At 49.4% G+C, this 13,410-nt stretch overlaps 1 protein-coding gene across 1 annotated transcript; it reads left to right on the top strand.

Moving 5' to 3' along the window:
• Window positions 1-312: 312 nt before the first annotated feature.
• On the top strand, window positions 313-9,170 carry dnajc24 (DnaJ (Hsp40) homolog, subfamily C, member 24). Its single transcript, XM_062461814.1, has 5 exons — window positions 313-741; window positions 4,212-4,350; window positions 8,418-8,486; window positions 8,774-8,834; window positions 8,869-9,170. The coding sequence occupies exons 1-5, from the start codon at window positions 634-636 to the stop codon at window positions 8,951-8,953; spliced, it is 462 nt and encodes a 153-aa protein (XP_062317798.1). The 5' UTR covers window positions 313-633; the 3' UTR covers window positions 8,954-9,170.
• Window positions 9,171-13,410: the final 4,240 nt, after the last annotated feature.

Genomic DNA, 13,410 nt, shown 5'->3' with positions numbered 1-13,410 from the left:
ATTTGTTTCCAATAACTCTAGGCTGATAAGCCTTTAAATTATCATTATTATTGCATACAAGAGACTGTTTCAGTTTCTATAGAAACCGCCAATGGCTTGTCCATCGTGTGTTACAATATTTACTGTTCGGGCAGAAACCCTAGCTAAACGAGTTGACACACTTTATATTCTTTTGGCAGATTTGCTAAATATATTTTTTTATTATAAAAAATCTAGTCCCTACAAAAGTTATATCTAATGACAATAAAATAAAGAAGAATTAGATCATTTTCAGGTTTAACTCGTTCTGTGTAATCATCACTGTTTCTGGGGACATTGAAAACGTGACACGCGAACTGACAGCTGAAACAACGTGAAGGAGATTTTTCTAGAAACTAGCAATCTTTTCAGTCTCTATGGTTATCTGTCTGGTATTCCAGTTATCCTATCTAGCTTTACGTGGTCTAAAATAGAAAGCTTTTCCAGCGGCTATACAGGTGCAAATCTAAACTACCCGACCAAACACGCGGTCCCGGTGCTAGCCAGCTAGCTAGTGCTAACGTATACTGTAGTACAGTAGCTACAATTTGACAGCCAGTCAACTAGTTAGTGCAAACTAGATAAATAGGTTCAAAAGATGACCTGTTCCCCAGCATGACACATGCAGACAGATCTCAAAAAGACTGGTATTCAGCACTGGAAGCCATTCCATCGGATGGGTTACAAGAACTAAAACAGAAGTACCAGAGACTGGCTTTGTTGGTATGTTCGCTTGTCTTTTCTGCAAGCTAGCTCTGCCGTCACAGGCAGTATATTTCAAATAGAAAATGGGATGTGCGTGAAGGAAAAGAAACCCAAATCAAATAAAATCCACATAGTTGCAAGAAGTATTGTTAAACGTTAATAGCGTTGATGAGATTGAATGAGTAAAATGTGAATAGGGTTACATGCATGTAAACAACATGAAAGCTAGCCTATACAAGCCATCCCTGTGTGTCGCCTGGTGTGAGTGTCTGCATCCGAGTTTCTTTTGTAGTTTGATGTGATTCCAAGTCTTCATTTTTTTTCTGCCTAAATGACCTTCAACCTTCCCTTGAGTTAAATGTTATTGACGGGTTAGAAATAGAGGGGGGCAGATAGGGAACTGATAGTTATAACTTAAAGTGAATAAGTTAACTGCATATTTCTCTTTTGACTTGGTTAAATATGTAAGGGTATTTGTCAGAAAAAAATCAATTAAACTGGTAGGTTAAGTAGAACATAAGCTGGCTTTGTATAATCCCTGCTTCATTTTAATAACTGCAGTAATGTAGTGCCTACATAACCAGTCACTGTCCTTTAATCATTAAGTAACCTAGAAAGACAATTGTACTGTTGCCTTTGTAAATAACAGTTTGTTCCTGGAACAGAATCAGAAGTTTGCCCTGTGCTGCTCATGATGTTTTGGTCGCTAACCGGGCAATAATATTTTCCAATAATGTTGCGGTGCGAAACTGAACACATTTTTACTGAAAGTTGTGATTCGGTGTTACACTAGCAAGTTCTTAACCCTCTTCTATCCCTTGTGTGCAACTCTGACCAATGTAGGCCTCCAACATTAGGGGGCAGTAGAGTCCTGGCCTCTGCCCCCACAGGCTCTGGTGCTTCAGCGCTTTACTGCTCTGCTGGAACAAGGAAGGGAGAGGGAGAGCAGACAAGGATGACAATGTTTAGTCAGGAGTCCCAGTACTCTCAAGTTGCCAAGCTTTTTATTGTCGCTACCTCTCCGCTCTGTGAGAGCATGATAAATTAATATTTTACAACACTTACAAAGAGACAGCGATTTAAACACTTCTAATTCCACTGAGGTCAGGGAAGAAGAGGCAGAGGAGGTGTGAGGGAAGAATATAAAATGAGTATCCCATAACATCAACGGATAATTTCCGGAAAGTCTCCATAATAAATCAGTAGATTTACCAACGTATCCTCACAGACCTTTTGCAAGGAGTCTCCATTTAATATATATATATTTGAAATGTAAGTGTTTAGCACTGGGGACTGTAGGTGGGGTCATTTAGCTACAAAAACACTGCTGTAGATGTCAGTACTGGATGATGGTTAGTGTGTAGGGAAGTAGGATTTGATTCTCCCACTTCCTTCATTCAGTTTGCTCCATTTACAAGTTTAACCCTTGTGTTATCTTCGGGTCATTCTGACCCATCAGTCATTGTGACCCACCGTCGTATTGCGACATCTTTACCGCATACAAAAACAAAGTGAAGCATTTTCTTTTAACCGTTGGGCTGTCTCAGACCCCCCACATTGCAAATGTTAAAAGAAAATTATTTTTATTTGTTTTTGTATTGGGTAAAATTGGGTAAACACAACGATGGTTCATTATGAACCTTTGGGTCATGTGACCCGAAGGCAGCACGAGGGTTAAACAACATCAAAAACACAATCAAGAAAATAGTTGTAGCACGCCCACCTGGCCTTACTTACCTTTTAACCGGAATTTGTAAGTCATTTCTTTAAACGATTAGTCCAGTTGAACCAGTCTTTCCTGTCCCTGTAATTGTCCTGCTGAAAAACATTGGTGAGTGCAGTTCAGGACATGCATCATTACTATATTTAGAACAGGTCCAGCTTCTGAACCACAGCGACCAAACAAACTACTCACAAACATGCATACAGTCACCATGCTCGGCTTGCCAGTGCAAGAATATAATTACCATTCATTTCAGCTTGATGTGAACAATCCACGTTTTGCCTCCACTAGTCAGTCAAGTGTTATTCCTCCTGTCTGAGAGAAGGACTGAGGCCCAGTCGACCTGGAGGCAGAGTTCAGAGTATTCTCAGGTTGGGACAGGCCAGCTAACAGGCCATCTGCAGCCATGACCCAGCCCTGGCTGCAGCCTGCTGCCTGGGCAGTCCATGGAACCTCCATAGCTTTACCACACCAGAGGGCACTTCCATATTGATATTAATCAAGAGATTATTACTTACAGTAACAGTTGGCTGGCCTGGTTGTTATGTGTCTGCAGTCAGTGTGCTGGGCCAAACTCTCTTAAAACTCTCCCTTAAAAACAGCAGGAACAATAATGATCCAAAAACGATAGTCGTAACTGTTTTATTTTGGATTTTAAGACACATGGCCTGTGCTCCCGTCCTCATCCCCCCCGCCCACCCCCCCCCCCCCCACACACACACACACACATTTCCCCTCCTCCTTTTCCTCCTCTTATCTGCTCGGTCTTGGAGAGGACAGATCTGTCTGTCATTCTCCTCTGTGATTTTAGTGCCTCAATCTATTTTTGTTTGCTGTGGGCCTGCCCTGGTAAATTGTCCAGAAGAAGATCATGGGTCCATCAGCAAATTACCCAGAAAATGCTGTCAGCGCAGGTTGTGACATGGGCACTGGCTGGATGGGAGTGTTTTCTCTCCCTCTCTTTCCTTCTCTCTCTCTCTCTCTTTCTATTTCTCTCTCTCTCTCTCTCTCTCTCTCTCTCTCTCTCTCTCTCTCTCTCTCTCTCTCTCTCTCTCTCTCTCGTCGCTGGCAGGTTGTCACTGACGGCTGAGGGCTAATTAACCTAGCTTCTGTCTGCTGTGCTTACTGTCTCTACCACCATCAACTCCTCCTCTGCTACCCCTCCGCCCTCCTCTCCTCTTTTCACCCCTCTTCTCCCCTCTCCTTCAGTCCTTTTCTCCTCCCGGCCCCTCCCCTCCCTCTTTACCTGCTCCAACCCTTCCTTCCAGAGTCCGGTATCTCCATCTCTCATCCATCTCAAAGTGCAGGTTCAGCGGCCCGCTAATGACAGTTGTTACCCTGGTCATGTTTATAGTGTTTGGTGATGGCGGTGGTTAGCTGTGTCATTACACCTGTCGCTCTCTGATGACACAGATGCAGCCTATTGTCTCTGTAGTCGTGTGGGATCTCTGTTCCTCTGTTCCTTCCTCTGTTCTCCTCTCCCCTCCTCTTCACTCTGTTCTCCTCTCCCCTCCTCTTCACTCTGTTCTCCTCTACCCTCCTCTGTGTCAGTCTGTTCCAGACTCTACATACAGACTAATTTTGTCCTGGGCCTTCCCCTTCTCTATATTAATAACAAACACAACGTCAAGTTCTAGGACGTATCTCTACAGTAAGCCTTGACTCTGAACTTGTTACTTAGCACTTCTACAGTCATCCCTGTCTCTGGGATGACTGTAACCCTGGTCATGTGTGTGTGTGTGTGTGTGTGTGCGCTCTCCTGCAGTACCACCCAGACAAGCAGGGTCCAGACGTGTCGGAGGAGGAAGCTGCCGGTCGTCTCCTCAGATTTCTGGAGGTGGGTCAGGCCTGGAAGGTTCTCAGCAACCAGGACAGCAGGAGAGAGTATGACCTGCAGCTACGGGGTGAGCTTCCCTCCTCCTCCCCTTCCTCCTACTCCTCTCCCTCCTTCTCCACCCCCTCCTTCTCCTCCTCCTCCTCCCCTTCCTCCTACTCCTCCCCCTCCTTCTCCTCCCCTTCCTCCTCTCCCTTTTCTCCCTTGTCCTCCCTCTTTCCCGTCCTCCTGTATGTCTCCTCTTCCATCCTCCCAGTCCTGCTGCCTTCACCCAGTCCTCCCAGTCCTCCAGCGTGGGTGTGTGATCACGCCATCCAAAGAGACGACGACCAACTCTTTGGTCGACCCCCGATGCACTGTGGTTGTCATGGTAGTCAGTAGACAGTCAGGCCCACATCCCGGCTGCTGTGTCTCTTCTGACCAGCATGTCTCCCTCCCGATTGCTCTCCTGTGATTCACCCCAACATGAAACATGATTTCATTTCATTACGCCTTTGGATTTTAGTGCTTTTATTTATCTTTACCCGGCGTTCACGCTCAATTAAGCCCCCCCCCCCCCGAACGCGCCCCCTGCGCTACCTGCTTTAGTATGCTGCTCCACCCAGTCGGAGCTGACATTAGTCACTAAAGCCACACAGATAGAAGCAGTCGGCCTCGGCGTCTGAAAAGGTCACGCCAAATGAGGCAGAAAGCAATCCAGTTTGCATAACTTAAGAGCATCTCCCTCCCTCACGATTTCCTTGAAACTTGCAAGCATTCCTCAGTTCCATTAGGAGGCTCTCTGGCGATGCTAATTAGCGACGCGGCGGTTCTGCTGAGGTTGGGAGCTTTCCTGCACCTCTTGTATATGATCAAAGTTCTCCGTTTTTTTTTATTCATCAATTCATGAATATAATGTTACCTGTCCTTCCAGGGGTTGGTGAGGAAGAGGGGGAGTCTGGAGGAGGAGGTTGTAGGGAGCAGAGGAGGCGAGGGGCTGTAAGGAGGAGGAGTAGAGGAGGAGGAGGGTGTAAAGAGGAGGAGGGGAAGAGAGGAGCAGGAGGAGGGTCTAGAGGAGAAGGAGAGGAGGAGGGTGTAAAGTGGAGAAGGAGTAGAGGAGGAGCGTCTAAAGAGGAGGAGAGGAGGAGGTGGGTGTAAAGTGGAGGAGGGGATGAGGAGGTTGTAAAGAGGAGAAGGAGTAGAGGAGGAGGAGGGTGTAAAGAGGAGGGTGTTTACTGTAGGGAAGAGAGGAGGGGGTGAAAGGAGGAGAGTATAAGGAGGAGATGAGGAGGAGGAGAGAGGGGAAATGTAGGTCAAGTCTGTCACACTTGACTTGTCCTGACGTGAAGTGATAGGCTGGCTCTCTCCAACCCCCCAGCCCTCCCCCCACCTCATCCCCCACACACACACATGCATACCGCGCATACACACACGATCATACAAACATTCATACACACACAACCGCCTCCGCACACGTACACAAAACAGGCTTCCACACATGCAGTCTTGGCCCTGGGTTAGAGGTTCCCCCAACTCTCCATTAGTACTTTCAATAAATGTACATCGAGGCCTGCGTGCCATTAGCAGGAGCAGGCCTCCCAGCGCCTGTGGGGGACAAACACTCACTGCTCTCACATCACTGCTGCAGAACACACACACACCCAGACACAAACACCCAGTCCCTGCCTCACACACACACACACACAGTCCATGCTACACACAGTTCCCGCTCCACTCCCCCCACACACAAACACACACACAGTACACACAGTCGGTACAAGAATCGACATGCATAGAGTGTCTCTGAATTGAGGCTTGTCTGTCTGACTTCCCCTCGTGATGATATTGGCTTTTACCATTGTCTGTGTATGATGCCAAACCCCCCCCCCCACCCCACCCCCCCCAGTGGTCTCACGCTCCCTCCCCCCATTACACCCTCCCCTACAGACACACACCCCGCTGCCTGGTCACACACAGGCCCCTTGGTCTACCTCCATCATCAACTCTTTTTCCCAACCGTACGTACCTTGGAGCTGCACCACCAGCAGCCGGCTTAACAACAACATGCCTTCTCCAGCCAGACTCACCGGGGGAGGCCAGATCCACTTCCCTGGTTATTAGAGAGGAGGGGATCACAGAGAGGTGGAGAGAGAGATGGATAAACGGATTGAGGGATGAGCGGGGGGCTAGGTGGGAGTCTGTTGGAGAGGTGTCTGTCGTTTGCATCTATCCAGTGTTGGAACACACTGTGTGATTGGACTCATATAAGTGAAATTAGACTATCTCTGTGAATATTTAACGCATGAATATTGTGTCCGTGACAACCCTCTCTCCTCGGGTCTGGTCTGGCCTGCCAGTGTCCAGTTCTCTGGTTGCATCTAGTTTGGTCTGACACTGTCGCTGAGCAGCCCAAAGTCAGTGTTCAAATGGGAGTGTCAGTGTTTCAAATGACTGTTTTACTGACTGTTTTCGGAGGATCGTACATAGAATTTGAGTTGCGTTAAATCTTTAATCCCACTCTGGCTTCACGCTGGCTTGGGTTCAGTCATCATCCTAACCATCCCATTTGTCGGCTGTAGATACCTATCTGCAAAAACTTTACAAAACCTGGCCGCCAAATCTGTCTCCCCCAACCGCAATCAAACCGACAGAGGAATCCCATCTCACTTGCGTTCGAAATGTCATCGATCCGCGTCGCATGATAAACCGTTGACGTGAGAGCAGTCCATAATGAAGTTGCTTAATGCAGTGCTTATGCACATAAAGGGTATACTTACCGCAGACGGTGCATTTAGGATTGATGGGATTTCTCCGATTGATTGATATGCTGTAACAGGAGCTTTGTCTGTGTATAAGAATGGCATATATTAGAGGACACCTAGACAGACCCCCCCCCCCCCCTCCTCCTCCTGTCCCTAAACGCTGGAGGGGGAGGGGGGAGGTAGCAGGTGAAAACTTCTTCACCCTCAGCCTCTGTGGGGGGCGTAGCTGCTAGGTAGCCCTCGGGCTAATTACAGACGAGCGCTCAAAGTGGTGAGTCCCTACGACGTGCTAATTGCCGTTTCTTCACAAAGACCGGTGAAAGGGCCGCGGTGGCGGTGGGGGGAGGGGGGGACGTGTTACCATGTTAACTCCCCCCCCCCCCGTCGTCATCGTCGCCCCGTCGCTCCGTCTCCTCTCGCTCCTGGTGCCGTCTGCAGCCTCTTAGCTCCCCACCCTAACGAGCCGCTCCCCCCTGTCCGCGCAGCTCTGCACGGGGTCACGAGGGTCGGCCCCCTCCCAGACCGCCTCTTTCACGGCACTGTTCCCCTTCCTGTCCAGCGCCATTGCCCTCCCTGTCCAGCACCTGTACTGTGGATAACTAGACTGTAGGGCGTGTAAATAGAGCATACGGTGGGTCACTAGACTGTAGTGTGTGTAACTAGTTCATAGGGTGTGTAACTAGACTGTAGGGTGTGTGTGTAAATGACCACATGTGGGCTACAGCATGGCTTCAGGCAGTCTGATGGCCATCTGCTTGTTCAGAGTGTTTTTGATGGACAGTCAACCCCTGATTGGCCCGTAGCCAAATCCTTCTGTAAACATGCTCTAGCCACAGTACATGGAAGGTGAGAGGACCAGAGATGCTAATGTGGATGATGTATTTCTCCCCTGTAGACACACTTGTGCACACATGTACACATACAAACAACTACACACACACACACACACACACAGGACAGCCTCTTAGTTAATGATCAGGCCAGTCCTGCTTGTTTGGCAGTGTGCCATGTGCCCTCTGGGGTCTGATCTAGACTCAGTCTGGCCCTAGTTACTGGCCAGCTCCATTAGTTCACCATTACTGGAAAACCTTCCAGCCGACCCTGGACCCTATTCCCAGCAGACTGAAACCAGCACGCGGGTTAGGGAGGAGAATCACCGTAGTAACCAGTATTACCGGGGTGACGTGGGCAAATAGAATGCTAACCATCCGAGCTATGTGATGACACAGGTTGGATTCCATGGGGAGTCCACCCTGTCGATCAATAACGTATTTGCTGTTCTTTCAAACAAGCCATGACAAAGGGAGCACACTGAACTGTATGTTCTTTTCATCCATCCGGTGGTTTCTTTCTGTGATGAGTGTGTCCATGTTGACGTGAGCCTGTGTCCCTACAGCCAGCCAGCTGCAGCAGCACTGGCCTGTGGATGCCCACGTCTGTCTGGACGACATGAGCTGGGACCAGGGTGAGTGTCATCCGCATCACCTCAGACGGAACACGGCGCCCGCACTCTGCCACCGTGACAAGGGAAACCAAAAGAAATATCCATGAATTAAAGAGAAAGGTCAACTTTCCAATATCCTCAGTCCTCTCTTCTGACGTCCCCCCTCTCTCTCCCTTCTCTCTCCCTCCCCTTTGTCTCTCTCCCTTCTCTCTCCCTCCCCTTTGTCTCTTTTTGCCGTCCCTCTCTCGGCCTCTTTCTCCGTCTCGCTCTCCTCTCCTTCCATCTCTTTCCCCTCTCTCTCCTCCCAGATAAGGAGGTGTACACACTGGGCTGCCGCTGCGGAGGCGAGTTCTGCATCGGAAGGGAGGAGTTGGGGGAGGGGGAGGAGGAGGGGGGGGGAGGGGGAGGAGGAGGCAGTTGTGTGCTGTGACACCTGTTCACTCAGCATTGAGGTCAGCAGGGCAGCTCCATCTACACAGACTCTCTGAACCCTGAAGACACGACCACCTCCGTGACCAGCAGTCTGAAGAGGATTCTTATTTAACTTTGGGCATAGGCCGTGACAACCAACACGCGGACAACATTAAGATATGGACTGTGTAAATCCAATTTGAAAGGGTTTATATTTGAAGTGTCTCGTCCAGCGCAAAGTACTGGTGTTTGCTCCCCGTAAAATGTAAAAAATAAACAACTAAACAAGTCAGAGGATTTGTATCTGATAGCTGTCCCCATTGCTCTCCTCTCTGCTCTCCATTGTGGGAGAGTAAGAGGCTCGCTAACCTCTCTTAGTTCTCGCTAACTTTGTTTGCATGTAAATAAATGTTTTTTTTTCTCCCCGCTCACAATGGCAACGCAAACTGCCTCCACGCTTTCCTCAGCATCGGAGGCCCCTGGGTAATGACAACCTTTGTTGTGTGTGCGTCCCCTCCGGGGCGGTGTGAGGGGAGAGGAGAGGTCAGGGCCGGGGGGCCCCTGGTCCTGCCTTCATTAGGCTTCAAACAGAGTCATTAGGCTAAAGTCTGTCCTCCTCTCCTCTCTTCCTCCTCTAGTCCACTCCCAGTAGAAACAGCTTGAGAGGGGCCAGCTCGAGCTTTTCATCAGCGTCCCGCGGGCCTGGGCCCGGGCTAGACCTGCCAGGAGTGGGCCCGCAATGGACCGGACCTTAATCCACCCTGACACCAATTAGGAATAATCTCATCACTGTTAGAGAGTGGGCTTGTCAAAGCCCTAATGAAGGGCCCTGTCGTCTCTTCAGAGTGAGCGGGCAGACACAGTCAACAAATATGGTGCCACATAGCAAAGGAGGAGAGGGAGTGAAGAGGACCTGTCGTAGAATGATGAGGGCGAGTTCGAGGCTGTTTTTGTGAAGTAGGCCTTGTGCAAACTTGATTTTGAAGATCTTCCTCTTGAGTGAGAAACATTTCGCCGTTCATTTCCATGGTGAAGAGGACTGTACAGCTCTGTTGAGGTTTCTTTTAGGTGATAAGTAGGCTACTTTTGTTATTTCGTTTCAAAACGTTTTCTTCGGAAAGTACACATTGTACTTTGTTCACATGATAAAGTTAATTGGAGAAAGACTGGTCAAACGGTTAAAACAGATGTAGCAAAGATTGCATCTTCCATCCCCTGCGCCTCATTTCTGGTCTCGGCACTGAGGCCTCTACCCTAACCTCCCTCCTGGCCTCTGTTCTAGCCTCCCTCCTGGCCTCTACCCTAACCTCCCTCCAGGCCTCTGTCCTAGCCTCCCTCCAAGCCTCTGTCCTAGCCTCCCTCCTGGCCTCTGTCCTAGCCTCCCTCCTGGCCTCTGTCCTAGCCTCCCTCCTGGCCTCTGTTCTAGCCTCCCTCCTGGCCTCTGTTCTAGCCTCCCTCCTGGCCTCTACCCTAACCTCCCTCCAGGCCTCTGTCCTAGCCTCCCTCCAAGCCTCTGTCCTAGCCTCCCTCCTGGCCTCTGTCCTAGCCTCCCTCCTGGCCTCTGTCCTAGCCTCCCTCCTGGCCTCTGTCCTAGCCTCCCTCCTGGCCTCTGTCCTAGCCTCCCTTCTGGCCTCTACCCTAACCTCCCTCTTGGCCTCTGTCCTAGCCTCCCTCCTGGCCTCTGTCCTAGCCTCCCTTCTGGCCTCTACCCTAACCTCCCTCTTGGCCTCTGTCCTAGCCTCCCTCCTGGCTCGGGTGTGAATGGTCGCCTTTCACCTGAGACCCCCGTCAAGTGTGAACTCGGCGCTGCACTGTTTCACAGATCTCCTTCCAAGTTCGGTGGCAGGCAGGTATCTGTGAAAGGAGCGCCTGAAAGAGGGCCTCAGCCTCAAAGGAGAAGGGGAGAATAGCCCCTCGCTCTCCCTTAATGGACTTCAAGGCGTTCCTTCCTTCGTTCCCTCCTCCAGACTCTTCATGGGGTTTTTTTTCTTCTCCTCTGGAACTCGGGATTTAATCTGGGAGGGACAAAAGCAGGACTCCCCTTGTCCTACCCTCCCTTTATCCTCTTACCATCGCCATTCAATTCACATCCCTCTCCTACCCAGGTCTCCCCCCCCCCCACACACAAACACACCCTCTGGGTTGGGTAACGGCACACAAAGGAGGTGGGTCCTTCCAGAACACTGCCAGTAGTAACACCACCAGGTGTAGCCTAGTAACAGCGCCAGTAACACCACCAGGTGTAGCCAAGCAACAATACCAGTAACGCCAACGCCACCAGGTGTAGCCTAGTAACAACACCGGTTACACCCCAAGGTGTAGCATAGTAACAACACCAGTAACACCACCAGTTTCAGAGATACCTGTAGGTGTTACGAGGCCCTACAGGACATCCAACAGCCCTCTTTCTATAACTGGGCACTGCATTATAATCACATAACTGTTCCACAGAGAATGGGTTCCCTCTGGGAAGATAAACACATGTCTGCAATGTGCTTAGATGCGTTCGTTTTGTACTTTGTTGTTTGTTTGATGAATGGAACAGTTATACTGTAAATAGCTAGTTTTATTACGCCCATTTATACTGAGCTGTTTACTTTGATGGTGTGACAAAGTCCATTATCAATGTATGCACCATAGAGACACATATCATGTCAAGGTAGTCAGCTCTGAGTATTAGCTGTGTGTGTGTGTGTGTGAGTGTGTGTGTGTGTATGAACAGCTAAAGAAATCACCATGGCGTTGGTGTGGATCAATCCCATCATAAGTCTCTGCTTCTTCGTGGACTGGCTCTAAGAATCTCTGCATTTGCCTCACAAAGCCACCAGGGGGGGACAGAGAGCACAAAGTTAGTCCTACTGGAGATGTGGTACAGCATTACAAATGTCTCTTTTCAAATCCACGAAGACGCCAAGGGAAAAAGAAAATCTGTCAATATCTTCCCCAGCTCTCATAAGGGCAGTTCTGAGTTCCGACGCCAATGAAATGGCCATAAACAAGACCCACTACCCTTAGAAAGGATAGCAAACAGTTCAAGGATAGTTCACCGTGGAGCAGACCATTCAAGGTAAAGGAGCTCACTGCCGTTGTGAGGCGTCTTTGTTAATGAGGGGCAGTGTGACCCGTGTGTCTGGGCCTAGCTGGCAGCTGTCTGCCCGGGGTGATGTTTCCATCTGAGACGGTCTCAGAGTCTGGCCTGTGCTGCCCACTGCTCTCTAGCAGCCTGCCTGCTCAGCTGGCACTAACAGTAACAGCGCTCAACACAATTGGCTGAGCTCTGTGTGTGTGTGTGTGTATGTGTGTGTGTGGGGGGGGGTTGCTTTAGAGTTCAGGGTGATATTGTTATTTTTAAATGTAATCGATGCATTTGTAGTTTTTCGTTTTCCAACCATATCAGTGTTCAGAAACAATCTTTTGATGTGTATATAACTGCTACTGGTAAGTATCTGTGACCATATAGATTTCTTTTCAGCTTTAAATGGTGCCCATTGAAAATGTGATCGCCAAAAGGACACAAGTCTTAGTTCAATTCATTGTTACGCCAATCCACAATGGATTGCAGACCCGGGTACTACAAGCCTGCTAATTGGAAGACGAAATATGAAGACAAATAATCTGTTTTTACTGTGGCAACGGTGAAGAGACAGGTGCTCTGGCAGACAGGTACGCAGTCTGTGGTCCCTGTAGGATCTCCAGACAGGCTGAGCGACAGCCATGTTGGACTGGGAGGCAGAGGAGCCCTGGGGCTGCGCTGCATGTCAGGACCTGTACCTGAACATAGCTACAGCTTGTTAATGACCCTCCCAGGCACTGATCTACCTTTCACCCTCATTATCGTCTTATCCCACTGATTTGCTGCCGTTAATGTTCTGTATTCGCTCATTCCTCTGTTTGGTTTGTCTCGTCATGATGCGAGAAGTGAGACTCCTCTTATCACGTAGGCTTGTTTGAGGCTTGGGTTCTGGTTGCTTCTGCCTGATCTCTCTTATTCTCTCAACCTTTTTTTTTCTTCCTATTTCCTCATCTTAATAACTCGCCTTCTATTTTATTTGCGGTTGTTTCTCCTCTCTTCCTCTCCTCTCCCCTGCTATTCTCTCCCCTCCTCCCCTCCCCTCCTCTCCCATCCATGATAGCATTAACCAACAGCAGCAGAGCGGAAGTGACTTTATGAATGACGGCCTACCTACTGATGGGAACGGATTAGGTCTCTCTGTCTCCCCCTCCTTCCCTCCCTCATTTCTCCCCCCTCCTCTCCCAGAACACCAGGTGGCTCCTTTCCCTGTCGCTAAGGTGTTACACATAATCCCATTACGTTGCTGCTAAATCTCACAGACATCAAAATTATGAACCCCCCCCCCTTTCTTTCCTACTCTCCTCTCTCTCTCTCGCTCCACTGTTGTGGCACCCTCCCTCCATCCCGCTGCTCACTTTCCATCCTTTCTCTTTCCGAGTGACTGGAGGTGGCTTTACCTGAAAGGAGTCAAAATCTGCAGGCAGCTGCTGTGTTTGTGGCCAGGGCCGGCTGGCTGCGAAT

This window comes from Osmerus eperlanus, chromosome 5 (assembly GCF_963692335.1).
Source record: "Osmerus eperlanus chromosome 5, fOsmEpe2.1, whole genome shotgun sequence".
Lineage (NCBI taxonomy): Eukaryota > Metazoa > Chordata > Actinopteri > Osmeriformes > Osmeridae > Osmerus > Osmerus eperlanus.
The sequence above is the reverse complement of the archived record's forward strand: the minus strand, read 5'-3'. Positions and strand labels throughout refer to the sequence as shown.

What these genes read in the sequence shown, in the direction of transcription:
- dnajc24 (XM_062461814.1), top strand. Translation starts at nt 634, where the DNA reads ATGACACATGCAGACAGATCTCAAAAAGACTGGTATTCAGCACTGGAA. An exon ending in GTATGACCTGCAGCTACGGG is followed by an intron (nt 4,351 to 8,417) that starts GTGAGCTTCCCT and finishes GTGTCCCTACAG; the next exon opens with CCAGCCAGCTGCAGCAGCAC. An exon ending in CGACATGAGCTGGGACCAGG is followed by an intron (nt 8,487 to 8,773) that starts GTGAGTGTCATC and finishes CTCTCCTCCCAG; the next exon opens with ATAAGGAGGTGTACACACTG.